Source organism: Lepidothrix coronata, unplaced genomic scaffold, assembly GCF_001604755.1.
Source record: "Lepidothrix coronata isolate B3197 unplaced genomic scaffold, Lepidothrix_coronata-1.0 Scaffold5, whole genome shotgun sequence".
Lineage (NCBI taxonomy): Eukaryota > Metazoa > Chordata > Aves > Passeriformes > Pipridae > Lepidothrix > Lepidothrix coronata.
The window spans coordinates 5,823,678-5,842,122 of NW_016690185.1; the positions used below are offsets into that span (position 1 = coordinate 5,823,678).

Here is an 18,445-nt window from a genome sequence, read left to right on the forward strand (position 1 = left end):
TGCTGATGACACCGCCCTTGTCACCTACACAGAAGCAGCTCTGCAGCGTTTAACATCCTGCTTTGCAGACACTGCTGAGCTCTTTGGGCTGGAAGTCAGTTTGAAGAAGACAGAAGTTCTCTATCAACCGGCACATCAGGAAGTCTTCCATCATCCCCACATCACCATTGGCAAATCAGAGCTCAAATCAGTCCAGCAGTTTAATTACCTGGGCAGCCTCATCTCCTCGGATGGTAAGATTGATGGAGAGATAGACAACAGGTTAGCAAAGGCATACAGTGCCTTCGGAAAGCTTCATAAAAGAGTTTGGCGAAATAAACACTTGAAGAAAAGTACAAAGATCAGTGTTTACAGAGCCATAGTGCTGTCTACTCTCTTATATGGATCCAAATCACAGGTCATCTACCGCCACCACCTGCGACTCTTAGAACACTTCCATCAACGCTGTCTCCATACAATCCTAAACATCCACTGGTCAGATTATGTGACCAATACATCTGTTCTAGAACAAACAGCAGTCACAAGTATTGAGGCCATGTTACTGAGAACGCAGCTGCGCTGGGCAGGACACATCTCAAGGATGAAGGACCACCACCTCCCTAAGATCCTGCTCTATGGTGAACTTGCCACCGGCTGCCTCATGAGAGGAGCCCCAAAGAAAAGATACAAGGAGTCCCTGAAACAACATCTCAGCCTTGGCCATATTGATCATCATAACTGGTCTACTCTGGCCTCAAATCTGGAGGTCTGGAGACACACCATCTATAACGCTGCTCTTTCCTTTGACAACGCACACAGGATCACCCTTGAGGAGAAAAGACAACGCAGAAAGAATCGTGTCTTGCAGAATATACCACCTAAGGAGTCTTTCTGCTGTGCCTTTTGCAATCAGGTATGTCTATCTCATATTGGCCTCTTTAGCCACCAGTGTGCTTGTAACAAACGTGGGTAGAGCCCTTCCCAAATCTTCATTCGCGAAGCCCAGCCATGACGTAATACAGTATCTGACAGAGAACTCTACTACAGGATGTTCACAGGCTGCTGTATGAGCACATGTGAGTTACATGCAAGTGACCACCACAAAATAGTAAAAAATATGTATACATACAATGTGGATTCTCTGTGCAAAAGAGCACCAACTGAACAAAAGAGAAATTTGTACCCTACAGTATCTATCCATGTTCTCCAGCAATCTAGAGCTATTTTTAAGAAACAGTTATGTAACTAAGTAGAACAATTTTTAGATTAACAGGTTCTATTTCCCCTCCCATGCCCTCCCGGATAAGAGGATAAAGCAATATTCCAGAACAGTAGTCACGTAAACAGTCAACTTCACTTTGCTGAAACAGAAGTGAAAACCTATACTGCCACAGGGAATTTTTCCTTTGTGGTTGGCTTTTTGTTTTTTAAAAGTCTTGATCTTAACTTGCATTTGCCCTTTTATGAAGGCCATCTACAGCTTCCAATTCCATTTTCCAACCACAAGCACTTAAGAGTGAAGACATGAGGAAATCAAATATCCCCCTAGGATCTTCATTAAAAGTAATGGCTAAAGGGGGAAAATGCTATGGATGTCACAATCTATCTGTCCTCCTTCCTTTTTGAACCTGCAAGATACCCATGCCACAAATACCACCTACTTTGATAGCCACCAGATACTCCCTCTTGCTGGCATTATTTCTTCACCTTCTTTGACTCCAAAAAACTGGAGTAACTTAGCCCATCAGAACAGAAATCCACCCCTGCCCCCCAGAAGGAGATAATTCTAGGTATTTTTGTTCTCTATAGGAGAAAATCCAGTAGCAGGTACATAAACACACCTGCTCCTCTACCTTTCTATACCAAGACAGACATAAGTTGTACTTTCTCAGTCTTCAAAGGAAATTTTTTTATCTTATAATATAAAATATATAATATTTTTAATATTATCCCATCTCTCTAATTTACTTCAGTTACCATCTCCTACAACAGCACTCCCAGATTAGCTAGGCTAATACCCCTCAGCAGTGAAACCACCTCACCTAAGCCATGAAGGGAAAAGGAGGCACATGTGAAGAGAAAGTCACATGAGGAGAGTTGAGAGGAGAGACTCCCTCAAACCCAAGGGACCACAGTAAAACCTGAGGGTTCCCAGGGAGCACTCTCATTCAATACAGTTAAAACTCTGTGGTTGACCAAGGTCATAACTACAGGCAGAGACAGAGCCTACAATTCAATGTCAAGTAACTTTAGAAGGTTAAATCCTACTTTCAGCTTTCAGGGAGACTGGAGTTTCTGGCTACATTTTTGAGATCATTATCCACTAACTAAAGTTTAATCCTTGTTCCTACTAAGATTGCCTTTATATTAAAAATACAATATTTAGAGTCAACTGGTACCTATTCTGATCACCACTGAGCTCTTATCTTGGTTCACAGTACATCAAGAATAGCTCTAACAGGAACAGCATCCTTCAGCTTTATGACAGGTTATGCAAGCGTGGAAGAGAGGGCACACCTTCATTTTCTCTCCCAGCCTCGTACTCCAGCTTCATTTCCTCTACTGATCTCCCCCAACTGAACCTTAAACACAGAAGTCATTCTCCTAGTTTACCTCTGCATTCCCACTTTGGGAGCCCTGGCTCAAACTCAATCACAGAATAAAATCATTTAGGTTGGAAAAGGCCTTCAAGATCACTGAGTCCCACAATTAATGTAGCACTACCAAGTCCAACCCTAAACCACAGCCCTAAGCACCACATCTACGTGTTGTCTTTTGAATACCTTCAGGGATGGTGACTCAACCACTTTCCTGGGCAGCCTGTTCCAATATTTGACAGCCCTCTAATGGGTAACTCTTCCAAGAATCACACAGACTTGTGTACAGTAAGAGCACACGTGTACATCACCCAGATGGAAAAAGGAATCCTTTCCCAGACAGAAGCAGGTGCCCTAAGCAACCACAGCAGCGAGGCTGCCATGGGTCCAGTGAGGCAGGAGGATACTGCTTGACGGCTTTCACTGCTTCATAGCAAGATTGTCCCTGTCTGTCTCCTTCCTCCTTCCTTCTGCTGCAGACAAAGGTCAGCCCAGGTCGCCAAGCACAGCCAGCTCGCCTTGCCACAGCACTGCCACTGCCGGCACCTCTTGGAATCGGTTAATGTCCCACAAGCAATTTACTTAATACACTTCGGGAACGACTACATCAAGCAGTAATCCTTTTAAAGGGCCAGAAATCATCCTCAGTGATCCCAAAAATTCAACTGTTGCCTCAAGAATAACTTAACTCACTGGTGAAGTCTCTCCCCTTCAGATGCTGATCCCCAAATGGCAAGAGAATAACATGTTAACAGTAGCTTATTTTCAACTGTAATAAGTCTGCTGAGGACCTAGCAGTCTTGGTCTACATAATTACTAACCAAGACTTGAGAAAAAACATGTATTTAAATAAGAAATTAAAAAAAAAAAAAAGAAAACAAGTATTTAAAACCCCCATAAAGTAAATACAGAAAAGAGTAAAATACAATATTGACAAAGTAGCTCCAGTACTCTGTCTTCCAACTTTTACATTCTTAGCTTTGCTACTCTACCCTTCATTTAATATACAATAATCACACCTTTCATTCTAGGACACTTTAAGGCTTTGATAAAAAAATTAACAGCCTACTCCACATGTAGGTCACCATCTGGAACCCAGCTCAGGTCACAGAGGATTAACCTTAAATTGGATTTTAGCATAGCTCTATATCCTACAGAAGAAGTCATTTTTTATACTTCAAAAACTAAGCATTGTTATCATTATTTCTCAAATTAAGAACAGGAGGCAAAGTGTTACACTTGGTAAATCGTACCTACTTCCTCCCACTGCTGTCTACACTGAGCAATACTGTCTACCCTGGTTTAATGTGTGCTTTTCAAATTTCACAAATTCAAGCAGAACAAAAAGAAGGAATAAACTGGCATGAAAAGATGATAAGACCCACATGGAATTCACAGCATTTTCCTATAGCAACCAAAAACTTGATACTTGCCAAAGGAATTTGACATTCCTATAACTAACAGAAACATTTCTGAAAGTAATAATGACAACAAGAAGATATGGAAAAGTTACTGTATTCCATCCTACAAAACTAATTACAATAAATTAAACAGATATGGAAAACCCTTTGCTTTCCTGCACCATCTGGCTGTCACCATTTTGACTCCAACCTCTAATATTTTCTTTTTCAGACATACCTGTGAAGCCATGACACTAAGACTGTTAATAACTGAAAGTTGTTCTAATTCTAATACACGATTTACGCACAGCATAAAGCAAAGGAGAGGGATTTAGGCTTCTGTAATGCCTATAAACAATTCTTCCTCCAGGACCTCCAACTTACACACACACACACATTCTGAAGACTTAATTTTACTTTTTTTTGGAGGACAGTTGACAGTTTGAGCAAATGTGAATAATACATGGGTAAAATTAGCAGTGTTAATTCAGAGGCTATATTTAGAGCCAAAGCTCACACTCTTAGGAGGATTTCTGTACCGTAAAAAAACAAGCCTCCACTCTGGACAGGAACTATTACATCCATATATGTCCACTACTAAAGAAGCCATGAAGGATAATTTTAAAAGCAGGAGGAAAAAAAACCCCAAACTTCATGCATGTTACCATCTGAATAATATTACTGTGACATTTTCCCGGAATATACATAACAGATCTTAATGCTTGACAGTGTTTCTTCACCTGGTAGTAGTTTGTCTATGAAGCAATGACAGTTATATACTATAAATTTGAACATGTATGTCACTTTCTTTTTAGAAATATTCTGAAAATTAAGTCATTTCTGCCCTCTGAAAAGGCTGGCTGAAAGATCTGATTTCAACTATAACCAAGACAAACAGATACCAAATCAGAAGAGAAATGCATAATGTCCATTAGTCTTTCATCCCAGCTTTTGCTAATTGAAATATTTAGCTTTGTAAATAATTTCTAAAACAAAAATAAAAAAAATTAACAGCAGTTTACTGTTTCTCCATTTTTCACCAGCAATCCATTTCTAAAAGTTATTGTTTCTCCCCTCACTGCCTATGCCAGAGAAAAGATAAGAGTTTAGTGTCCTGACATTACAATGACTTAAAAAATTTTATGATTAGCACACTAATTAAATTAAAACAAATCCAACTAAGTCATAAAAGCAAGAAAATGTAAGTAATTAATTATGAAAAATACTTTAACAGAATGTTTCTCATCCCGAAAGACCACAGGTTCCTTTGCCAAATCATATATATGTCAGGCACCATTTGCTTCACCAAATTCATCCTCCCTAGAATGAAACACAACACTTGCTACAAATTACATCAGCAGTCTTAGAATATTAAAAGACTTGACTGACTGTAGGTAACAGAACTGCAACCAAACTCCAACTCGTGGATTTGAGATTATTTCTGCAGTCATTTAAGATAAAACATGCTAAAGCATTCAAATCAAAAAGAAGGCACTACACGCACACAAAAAAAAAAAAAATCCTTCCTTGGTGAAGTTCTGGGGGTTGATCACCATTATTCTAAAAATCAGCTCGGTATCTCAATTCCCAAGGTTTACCTAAGGTTTATCTAGCACCTGAATGGGATGTTGGTTCTCTGCCAACACGCCTTCCTGAGTACCCACTGAACAGGCAGCAGTACTGAGCAGAGCCCTTCACATTCAAATAGAGCTTATCACGACATATGAACTGCAGTTACTTGAAGTGCTGCTACCTGTATTGCTACCCAGTCTTCTGAACACTAACTCCTAGATAATATAGAAACAGCAGAGGGGTTTATAGACAACTAACAAGCTTGAACACATGCAATCTGAGTTATGCTTTTCTTCAAAGGGTTTAGTGATCACTTCTCTTTGCTCCCCATGAATATTGGAAGACAGAGTTTGTATGTCCCTTTTGTTTTCAGCTTCGCACAGTAAGAGTAGAGTACAGAGTAAGAGGTGGGAGAGCAGGGAATGTTTCAATTGCTGCCTTTGATAATGGAAAGGATTTAGTGTTTACAAATTTATTTCCAGTTGTTGGCTCATACATTTGGATATTTATAGTACTCATCGCTATGGTATCCAAGTACATTAGCAGTGCTATGACACACACAACAAAAAAACCCCCAAACTATTTCTTCTCTGCTCTCCAGCCTCAGAAACACCTCAGTTAAGGCATTTCTAGCACAGTAGGTTCCAGAAATTAAAAATGAACTCTTAAAAAGGTAGACTCAATTTCAGATCTTACTTCTGGATTAAAACAAGCAGGGGACAAAGTATATCATAAAAGTTGGTGTGGGAGAAAACAGCTTATCAGGAACTGCTCTCTTGCTCTAAAATAAAGTCAGTTCCATAACCACTAGCTCAGAAAGTCTGAATCATATACTTACCAGCAAGTATTTAAATTAAAAAAAAAATAAATTTGTCTAATTATGTTAATAATTGAAGTCATCTTTCACCCCAGAGAAACACAAGACATGCCTTTTACGCAATGCGGTATCTAATGTGTTCTTCAGGGTTACCTAATAGCAGCAGTAAATCCCCAACATAGCAAATTGTAATGGCATTCAGCCCACATCCAAGCTACCAGGATGAAATCTGAAACTCTGCAAAGGGTGGCAATTTTAGAAGCTACACACAGATCTTCACATCCCCACTCAAGTGGTGTAAGGTTATTGATGCACCTCAGCTTCACAAGAGAGGCTGACACATAAGATTTTTGATGATCAAAACTACCATGCCTCACATTCCACAGAATACTTTTTAATCAGCCACTGCAAAATTCACTTTCACAGCTTGGGCTAACATTGTAGGCAGATTAGACACAATTAGAATACTGAAATAATGAAGCAGTGGAAACAACTGTATCAATAACAATTACAAACAATGAATGCAAGAACAACTTCTTAACAGAAACTCCAAATATATTTTTACCCTCTACTTTTGTAATACACCTTATTTTTAGATTTTAATTTATATTTTCAGTTCTTACAGGCCAAAAGTATTAATGACGTTGGAAAAACAAGCATGGTAACTGTTTAACATATATACACACAAGTTCACACACACATACAATAGGCATATAATGCCCATGAATAAGCACATGTAAAAAGATACACTGATTTAACCACCCTCACAAACCAGGAAGTCTCAGAGGAAAAGGGTAAAAAGAAAATCCATGCTTTAAGTTTGATATCAGACTTCTGAAACACAGAACTCCACCACATGTATCATGCTCTCCATCAAGTCCCACATTTACCTCCCAAAAGCTGGAATAACAGCCATCCATATAAGCACCAGTCTAATTAACTTTAACTTTTACAGTAAATTAATGGTATACTACTCCCATGGGAGTACAGTACTCCCAGAGTCATATAAACATGAACTCTTGGCAATCAGTCACATGTTTTATTGATTCTACTAGACTATGCTACCTGCCAGTACTAACTAAAATAAACATTCATATATATTCATAATATTCCTACCTACTTTCAAAGTCCCATTTCATTCCAAAACTGCAGAAGTACTTAAGAGCTTCTGAATTTTTCACATTCTTTATCTCCTTACAAAATAATCCATCCTAATTTCCATTAAGGATACATAAATTTTAATTCCCATTAAAAAATTAAATTCCACTCATGGGTAAACACAAACCCTTTGATTTTTGTTATTCACTCATTATGGCTGCACATATACCACATCTTCCTATCCTACAAGAGTTTGATGATGTCACTTACTGACATTGGTCTTAACGTGTAGAAAAACAATGCAACATTTCTAGACCTCATTTCACAAAGGAAAACAAGGAGAAAAAAAAAAAATCAGAGAAAGTACTACTGTACTATCTCATAAAGACATTCTAGAAGCTGAAATCCCAACAGTATAAATCAAAGACTGCTTCTTCTCTTACTTACATCACATACAGTTCTTTTCAAGCCAAGACCCACATTTTACAAGAATTCAGTCGTAAGGAACATCAGAAATTACAAAGACTGTAAAACAGGAAGTCTGACCAGAACCAACATTTTACCACTTTCCTTTTTTTTAAGGAACCAACACTGAACAAATAAAAAAGTAACAAGCTGGAGCAGCTGTCATGTAAAGCTAATCCAGCTGGGCATCCTGTACTGAAGTCCTCTGTCACATCCCCTCAGCATCAGCGAGTAAGATCATCTGAATACCTGGCGAAGGTGAGAGAGATTTCATGAAAAGGTCTGAATGTGGAAAGCGTACATATTCTGGGGATTACTTCAAGCCCCTCTCTTCTCCCTGAACTCCCTCAGGAGAGAGAAGATGGGCCAGTAATGAGAGCTGAAAAGGAGTACTGAAGCTGGTGATACCGATATGAGTCGAAAGGAGGGAGAAAGTAATGTAAGATTCAGTTCTGACCACATGTCACAGGGACAGCTCGCTTCCAGTTTTACAGAAGCCATGAATCACTTCACTCAGACCTTTTCAGAAGCTATGAGACAACAGATATGCAAGCAACCTCCACAAAAAGTTGCACTGCTTTCACAGAAACAGAGAATGGCTTGGGTTGAAAGGGACCTTAAAGATCATCAAGTTCCAACCCCTCTGACATGTGTTTTCTTCACAAAGGATTTTTTTTCATCATAAGCATTTTTCCCCATTATGATGTCCCAGTGAATCCCACTCCCTTTCTATGCACTCTGAACATATTTTTAATTCCCTTTTCAAGCTGATCTAATTAAAACTAAAACCTTGCCATCACTCTCAACAGCAAAGTATGAGTGCATGCAGACAGTTGATGCAATGGGAAAGAAATGAGTACTTCTAACCGTATCATCTCTCTGAAGAAAAACTTGATCCAAAAATACCTCTCACTCAGATAAAAAGTATCTGTTTCTCTAGAATTTGCACATAAGACAGAACAATAAACTATAGTCCTGCCCAGAATCTCTACGTGCTCCTACAGTAAAATTTAGTAACAGGAAAACTGAAAACTTCTTGCCCCTTCATGCAACAAATGCCATTGTTTAAATCAGCCAGAATTTTTTTCTGATCTTGCTACTTAATAGATCTTTTTAAAACAATACACACATACACAGAAAATACTGTTTAGATGTATGCAACTAACCTTTCCTACTAGGAATGCCTCAGAAGTGTTTTTCTGCAGGAAAAGCTTGAATATTCAGTAAAAAGCTATTCACTACCCAGTTGTATTTATTTTTATAAGCAGAGTAAGGTATAATAGTTTGAAAAGTTTATGCATGATAACTACAGTAGAAGAACATTAAAGTACAGTGGAAAAAATCATTTTTAATGGCAACTGTTGTCCTTCAACAATTTCAAAGTAGTCAAGAGGCAAGAGCATACATTATGAGGTTTATTATCAACAGAGGGCACTAAAATAAACCAGCAAACCTTCACAAAGCCACCATGTGGTCACTTCATGAGAGGATTTTTAAACACTGTGGGGGTGGGGAACATGGGAGGATTTCACAGTAAAGAGCTGGGGATTTTGTTTGGTGATTGTATAAAAACACACCCCTAACAACAGGAGGAAAAAAAATAAAGTCAAATGCAGACAACAGATTCTGTTCACAGGAGTCAATATTCTGCCTTCCACAGGATGAGGCTCAACTTCTGCCTTCTAAAGTAAATGTCATTCTGGACAAAAGCAAGTCCAGGATCTATATCAGACAAAACAGATCTAACTTCAGTGCAAATTTTATGTGAAATAAAAAGAGCATCACAGGCAGAAAACCAAGGAGTTCGAAGACTAGCAGCCAAGACTTATTACACAAATAAAAAAAATACTACACCCCCCCCATTTTAAAACCTACTCTTTTGAAGTTTAATCACTTCTTTCATATTATTCACAAGTCATCATGACACAAAGCAAAAAAAGGTACTTTTTTAATGGAAACACATCCAAAGGTTTTCTTAGCAACTGGCTTACAAAGGCAGCTTATTCAGATGTCTCATCTGTAGCATGATACTTTTGCTCTTTTATTATTTAGTTACAGAGGTGAAAGAGTTCCTCTCAAATTAAACCGGGAGAAACAGACAAGGGTCCACACTCTCACCCTGCAATCAAAAGGCTACTCACTGCTGCATTTTAGTGACCATCCTACAGTGGCAAGAGAACACAAGGCCTCCACTTTTTAGGCTTTAACTTATTTAAAACAAAACACCTCTGCAATTAACTGGAAGACTGCTGATAGCTCAATATGACATCAAAACTATAGATCAAGTCCACTGTCATCTCAATTCCCAGTTTTCATACATTAAAATTTGCCATGTGCTTATTTAAAAGATGCACTGTAGAATGAGAGGCTCCTCCCTTCCAGGGGCAAAGAAGTGACCTCTGTGTAGCTGATTACACTTCTACAATGCTGACTTTCATGGTTGCAGCTGACACAAACGCAATTGTCATACCGAAAGTTTATCTGTCAGATCTTTAAAAGGAAGAAAATAAAAAAAAAAAACAAGAGATTTCTTTTACCATGTTTGCATTGGGAAAAGCCCACACCAGTTTTCCTTCTAAATCTGACTGAGTAAGAAACATTTAAAATGGTGAAAAGAAAAAAAAGTACAGTGACAACGATAGTAACTGCTTTAAAAACAAACCGGGTCACTGTTACCCAAGAAATTTAGCATACCAAAAGCAACAAATTGACACCTATTCTGCCTGAAAACAGGCCAGTTGTTACCAACCCGCACTCAAGTGAAGTTACTGCAAACAAACTGCCTGTGAGCAGGCAGCTTTCTTGCAGGATTTTCCCCCTTCCCCAGTCCCCACAATTCAAATTATTTCGTCATTTGCTGCCCATTTTTCACTTCCTCATACTTAATTCCCCCAACCTGAAGAAAGTCAGAGATGAAGGAAGTGAGATGGAGTAACTACGCTTCCTGTAAGTGTCCTCTGCACATTTTTCTTTCTCGCTGCTGCCTTTATACAGACAAAACTGACAGTCCATCTGACCTCAGAACCTCACAGAAACACATGCAAGGCCCTGAAACAGGTTCTCTAACAGGAAGCTTTTATGTTCTACTTCAAAGAACATTTTTACAGAAATTGTTTATCATCACTACACTGAAACCATGGCTAAAATAAAGGATGCCATTAAACACATTAACTGGACTTTACACCAGAAAAAGTTTTATCTGTGCATACATTATGGTAGAAACATGTCTGTAGAATAAAGACTTAAGAGTGAGGCATAAGCCTTCCAAGAACAGATAGTCTAGTAAAACTGTTAAAAACCAGAGGTTTACAAACCTTTCTATGGGAGATACAACCAGTCTCCTCCATCAAGTCCCAGGCTAGAACTCCAGGCAGCAGCAACAGGTCTTTTCTTCCTCAGGAGCAGGCTATAAGCAACGTGCTGTCTACATCCCAAATGACTATGGCCTATCACTAAGTGCACCACTTTGTCTTTAGTGCAAAAGACTAAAAATGAGTCCTGTGATTCTTTTTCAGACAAGGCGGTAAATGCTACTTCAATGCGTACATTAAATATTGACTAGCTACAGAATGTTTCCAGTGTGAATTCCTCCCTGGAATTTCTCAGCAAAGATGTATAATGATTGGCACGTCTAGGTCTCATGATATTAACCTAAATATAGACAAGATCATTGTATGATGCTCCTTGTTTTCTCATCAAATACCAGATATCCATCACGCTCCAAAAATACAGTTAATTAAAAACAACTACCTGATATTTCATCTAAGCATGATGTAAATGATACGGAATAAGGGGCAGAGATTGTAGAGGGTTTGGCTGGATGAGAGTCAGTTTTCTTCACAGCAGCCCCTGTGGTGCTGTGTTTTTCTCTGGTGACTAAAACAGTGTTAGTAACAAACCAGTGTCTCGGCTATTGCTGAAAGGCACTCACACGGCATCACAGCTTCTGCCATCCCAGTGAGAGGGTGCACAAGAGGTTGGGAGAGGACACAGCTGGGACAGCTGACCTGAAATACCAAAGAGATTCCATAATATACAATGTCACGCTCAGCAATAAAACTGAGGGGCAGGTTTTTTCCAAAGTATTTGTTGCTCAGAAACTGGCTGGACATAGGTCTGCTGGTGGTGCTTGATGTTTGTCTGCTTTTTCTTTCATTAGTAAACTGTCTTTATCTCGACCCTGAAGTTTTGGGGGTTTTTCCTTTCTTTCTTTTGTTGTATCACATTAATTCTGATACAACTCAGCGACACAGCTCCAAAATACACGGTAACCAGGTGAATGCTGCTAAATCATAAGTATGCACGACTTATTTTCCCTGAGTTATTTCTGATTAGAACAACAGAAATCATCTTTCTGAAAAAGAAGTACTGATGTTAGCTGAAGGCAAAATGCACTGAGTTCATTGGGCAGAACACTCCCACTAGCTGGAAAAAACCCCTGCTATTATTTTTTAACGTGAGACATGTGAGCATGTGCATACTGTAAGCTTATTCCAATGGAGAAACTATCACAAAATAAGGCAAAGTATGAAGTTAAAGCAGCAGCTAATTCTCTCTGCAGAGCATTCATATGTGAAACTAGTAAGTGCCTTTAGTTTTGCTTCAGCCCATTTCAAATTCAGAGTACACATGCTCACACAGGGAATATGTCACTGTTGTTTGAAGCAACTTCTCCACGTCTTATTTTAGGAAATTTATTAGCATAATTTTTTCCTATTCCTTAAATCCTGGAAACAGGTTACTAGAATCTGAAATAACCCTTGTTTAAATTTTGTTTAAATCCTAAACCCCCAAAGAAAATAAACAGCCAAGCTCTGAACATTAATATTTATATTCCTCTCAGCTATACAGACACTTCATTCTAGCAAGGGATGGTAAAACCACTTCTGCAAGGACTAAAGTTTAATATAGCCTTGAGTGAAGTGCACATTTCTGATTGTCAGGATAGATAATGTCTGAGTAACACAATAAGGCTGACTCAGAGGGCTGGATACTGCTTCAAATATCAGACTTGGCAAGCAGAGAGGAAGGAAACCAAGGAAAAATGCCTCAAGCATAATTATTTTCTATCCTACAAATAATCAAGCTACTTTACCAAACATATGCCAATACTTGCCAGGATCCAAGGGCATAGAGATTAACCTCAACTCAATTAAGACTGGGACTTCTCTGAAAATCCATCATCTTTCAAGATCACAGAACACAAGAGAGAAAGAGAGCATAAAGTAAGCCGCCAGCTCTCAAGATCTACGATCCTAGTGCTGTTGCACTTTTGTGACACCATAACTGATGGCACAAACTTTGCATGTTCCACCTATACACCGCCAATCCCATCACTCTTAGCAGCATGCTAAACTAAAAGAACCAAGATACTTCATAACTAGATTTTGCTTCCTGAAATTCAGTTCTGCCTTTCACTATATTCAATAGTTATATTTATTAACTTTTCTTTTTTTCTTTCATGGGAAAAAAAAGTGTTAGAATACCATGCTTGGGACCTGCTAGAAGAAAGAGTGCTTGAAATAGCAAAACCAAGTAACTTTGGTGCCAGCTGTACCATGTTCCCTGGTGTATCAAGAAATGCTACAATTAAATTCAACTAATTAGATTTTTTTAATCCCGTAAAAAGATAACATATTCCATTCAAAATGAAAGCCAAGAGATTCCTCTGGGTCTCATAACATTAAAACAAGTTCCTATTCTGTCAGCTAAGCATTCCACAGAAGTCGTTGGAGGGGGTTGTTAAAAAAGTTTTTAAAAAAAGTTGAACTAGCAGAACATCAAGTCCTGAAGAAGTAATAACTCTGATTCTCTGCATCCAGTTTCTCTCTTCTGGAAAGCAACATTCTATAAATTTTCACGCCTATTAATTTGCAATCAGAAATGTTAAATCAAGAATTGCATTTAACAGTAAGGGAGAAAGATGTGCTTTATAAGGAACTTTTCATTGCACAACAAGCTTATCTGATGGAGGAAAACATTTGGCCTGCAAGAACTGTGGGCCCTGTATCTTGTCACATCAGTATCTAGTTATTATTCCTCCTGTCCAAAAGGCAAAACTCAGAATGCGCACGGGGGAAAGGGCTCTGCTGGGATTTACAGCCCATTTAATTTCTGCTAAGACCCTGGTTCTCTAATTAGGTAACCCAAATAAAAACAGCCTCAAAAATACTTAAAATATAGACTACATGTTTCTTATGTAAGTGGTACTGAAAGAATGGTTATACACAGGTACCACAATGGCTATTAAAAACTAAGTATAAATGCTCTCATTGCTGATGAAGAACAGGAAACGTCACGTTTCATGAATGCATTCACATTTTCATACAGTATTCCACGCCTTTTTCCTAACAGACTGTAAACTGTAAGAGAAGCACTTTAATCTAGACCATGCATTTAAAGTAGACAGAAAATCAGAAAAGTCATTATTTAGAAGTTTACTAAAATCTGCTTCCATCTGAAAGACTTCCAAATTAGACAAAGAGACAAGATTGCGTAACTGAAGGTTTTCAGAACTTTTTTTTCTGCACTTTTTCATTATAAGAGAGGCTTTTTTCTGCCACCCACCTCCCCTTAACCTTGTTTCCTCTTAGCTTTAGTTCTGAAATAGTAACAACAATCTTTTGGTCAAAGTCTGAAGTTTAAGAGACAACCTAAATCTAAAGGCCTACACACAGCACAGCTGTTAGCTGATGTTGGGAGTTATCTTTTGTCCCTATAAACATAAGCCACAAATGCTATGTCTGCCAATTTCACTGCTGACAGTGGGAAGGAAAACAAGAACAAGACCATTCAGGTAGTCTTCACTGATAGCTGACCAGCTGTTGGCCATCAACTAAAATCTTTTATTGCACATGATTCATCCTCCTACTCTACCAGAAATGCAGGAACTTTCCAACAGAATCACAGGGCTCAATGTTTCACTTCCGTCATATCTCTTAACAGAGGACATGCGGTCTTTCAGAAGACTTAGCAGCAATCAATGCCCAGAGTAAACTATTCACACAGACTTGTACAGGACAAGTTGAAAACAGTAGTAACACAGTTGACTTACAAACAGAGTTAAGTGTATAAAGAAAAGAATCTGGAAAAGACTGTATCAAAATCTTTTCCTCGTGCTCCGTACAGAATGCAGAATTATTTCTGTATTGCCCAAAAGTTGATCTGAATCCAGAACAACTTACTGACAGGAAACAAATAAATAAATAACTAAAAAAACCCAAACACATGAACTGTAGTCTACATAGAGATAAAACACCTTTATATCTTTATATCTTTATATTAAGAGCTGAATTAAATGTTTTAGATCTATTTCATCCAAACTAACATCCCTACATTTATGGTTTATAAATGTTTCTCCTCAGCTTCCCAGTGCACATCAACATTGCACAGTTTCAACAGTGAATCTCCACTAGCTATTTCATTTCCTCATTTTCCTACCTTTGCACAACATAATATACAAACAACCAACTTAATACATTTTAACATAAAAAGTTTCTTTCTTATCTATGTCAAAACCCATCTCCCCTCCAAATCATGTAGGTTTGAGCCAAACACAAGAGATACTCGTCCCTATTCTTGAAACTCCACATTTCCAAAAAGAACAAGTGTTCCCAAAATGAAGTATGAACAAGAGGATGGATTTGAAGGAACATTTTACATGCCATGAAAGAAAACCTGTAAAGATACATTTCAAATGTACCTGAGCTCCATTCCCTGCACCACTGTATTTATTAGCAACTACACATCGATTCAAATAAATTCACCTGCAACCTCACAAATTAAAGTAGATATTAATCCTAATTCTCAAAATAAGTTTTTCAGTTTTAGTGGACATAATATAAAGGAAATAGCAAGGCCACAATTCATTTTCTGAGCATTGTTAAAAACTGTAATAATCTGCTGACTTGTGAAAAAAATATTGCTCTGAAAAAGCCCCAGGAGCTTCTTCCCAAGCAGCACATTGACAGCAGATGGCCAGCATCAACTCTGCAGTTACCAGTCTGGCCTGGCAGCCTCACAAATCACAATGATACTCTTTTCTTTTTGTGGATGTGGGGAGGGGGCAGCTTGAGAGATGCAGACAACTAGGTATCATAGGCAACAACCCCTTCCACTAAAAACATATGTATGTATACAATCTATTTCCAAGCCTGTCACATGCTTCTTCCATTAATTTTCATTTCTGTTAGGTTTCCCTCCTTTATTTGTAACACTGAAAAAACTTTAAGTAGTAGAAAAGACAAACAAGGTGGCAGGAAATGGGTAACATAAAAGATACAGTAGAACTGACCATTGTCAAGCATTGCCAGAGACAAACTTCACAAACTACCTGTTGTGGCAGCTTTCCCCCCATTTGTTTCACTCTCCCCTCAGCACAGTCTTCCCCCGTCCGGCCCTGAACAGATATTCTCTCGCCTAAAGAGGTGAACAGAACATCTGATGAGGAGCTGCTGTTTCATTTCCTCTCCTTCATCCCACCCCTCAAATGGAGAAGCCCTCAAAACAGAGGAGGGGAGGGCATGTTTTTAATCCAAACGCTGCGTCTTAAAATACTATTGTGCAACATTTGGCTGAGAGTGATTGTAAAGCTATATATATATACATAGCATTAGAGTGCTTTATTCCCCCTACATCTCCTGGGAGATAAAAAAAACAACCAATGAGGCTTCTGCATTAATAACCATTTACTATTTCAGTTTTACACCCAAGAATTTGAATATCTGAGCAAAACCTTTATTTTGCCAAAGCCAATAACTGTTTAGAAATGAAAATAAGCAGAAAGCAAGCTATGAATTCCTGTCTGACCAACAGATGCAACACAAAGACAGTGGAAAGGATTTTCTCATGAGCAAAGAGCCTGATATACTTAACTGAGGCATTTGGACCTCTCCTCAGGAATGCTCAGTCCCTCACAGAGACTTCTGTCTTACATTGATTCAGCATTCCTTACCTCATTTCTTGTAATTCTTCCTGTTCTTCCTCATTTCAGTTATCCTTTTGAAAAATTTATCACACATAGAAAGATGGTGGAGAAAAGTATATCACAGTCCTGCTGTTGTTATCTGTCTTGAAAATCTTACTGGGAAATAAGGTTATTCAAGAAGAAAACCTCAAGTCTTCTTATGGCCTAATTTCTGTCTCATTCAGGCTTAATTCCAGTTACACATTGAACAGGGAGGGTGCTAATGTAATGGAGATGCTACCACCTCAGAGGCTGCACCCCTCCCTAACAAGAACACCTTTGGGTAATCATGACTTAATCCAAACTCATTTTTAACAATCCTTAGATATTGTTATTCTTCTCAAAGACCTTGGACTATGTGTCAAATGCCATGCAATGAAACCTAAATTACTTACCACCAGAAGGCAGAGATGATAACACAACACACCCCATTTTCCTCCCAGCCCCAATGAGAAGCTTTCTTTGCTGACACACACAATGAATACCAGAAAGTATTGTCCTTTCATAAACTCCCTCAGAAGTTTTTATGCTTTTACCACTTGTTCATCAAGTGCTGTAGTACAGGACATTACTTCCCTGCATAAATCTGGCACTTCTTGTTACTGCAATTATCAAGAGATGTAACACAAGTACCAGCTTTGTGGCAGAGATGCAAGTTAACACACACAACTCATGCAGAACTAAATTAATCAAACCTCACCAAAACAATTACTTGGTCCAGCAAGGAAAAAAAAAAACCTGCATGCGCTCAGTAGCTTTGATTCTTTTGGGAAACATACCTTCAAAACATTTTGGATTGTTTCTCTCTCAGAAACAGCCAAAACTTAGGAGTGTCAACTCACCTTCCACACTATCAGAACAGGAGGTACCAATCCCAGTGTCCCCGCTGTCGGAAGCTATACTGTGTCTTCTGACAGGATTGCTTTGACTGCTTGATGAAATCGTTGTGCTCTGCCACAGGGATTCAGTACCAGGTAACCATCCCACTGAGGAATAATCTGAGCCTATAAAAAAAGGAAGCCAGAATTCTGTCATTACAAACACAGTACAGAAGGCAACTAAAAAGTATCTGTCAAGATGAAAACTGAATCCTCCGTTTCATAGTTCAAGTTTGAGTCAGACTGTGCCTACAGCTTGGGATATTATTTTTTTAAAATTAAAATCCTTTTGCTAGGTGAAACCTTCCCAAAAGTTCCAATACATATATTTTTACTATTTAAAAACATTTACAAAACAACTATCACATGACTCCTATCCTAGAACTGATTGTCAATTCACAGCAGATTTTTGCATTGCATGCCTTCAAATACAAAGAGACGAACAAATGTTAGGCCAGAAACCAGCTGAAGATTTGGCCAGTGAGATACAGTCATTTCCAACTGTGCATAAACCCCATGACCTAGGTGATAAAATAAAGCCAGCAGTGAAATCGTCAACACTGATACCTTAAGTAATTCATTACGTTTCTCTGTTATCAGCAGTTTTCAGTGGCCAAGACAGACTACAAACTGAAGAAGGCACATCGTAGCTGCACACAAGCTGTGTTTGTGAG

The 18,445-nt window shown here is 38.5% G+C and overlaps 1 protein-coding gene across 2 annotated transcripts in view; it reads right to left on the minus strand.

Moving 5' to 3' along the window:
• Positions 1-18,445, minus strand: part of CEP85L (centrosomal protein 85 like) — a 142,273-nt gene that overhangs the window by 73,631 nt on the left and 50,197 nt on the right. For both annotated transcript variants that reach the window (XM_017828866.1, XM_017828859.1), the window contains exon 2: positions 17,736-17,897. In XM_017828866.1, coding sequence (XP_017684355.1) covers positions 17,736-17,897 — 162 coding nt within the window. The remainder of the gene's footprint in view (positions 1-17,735; positions 17,898-18,445) is intronic.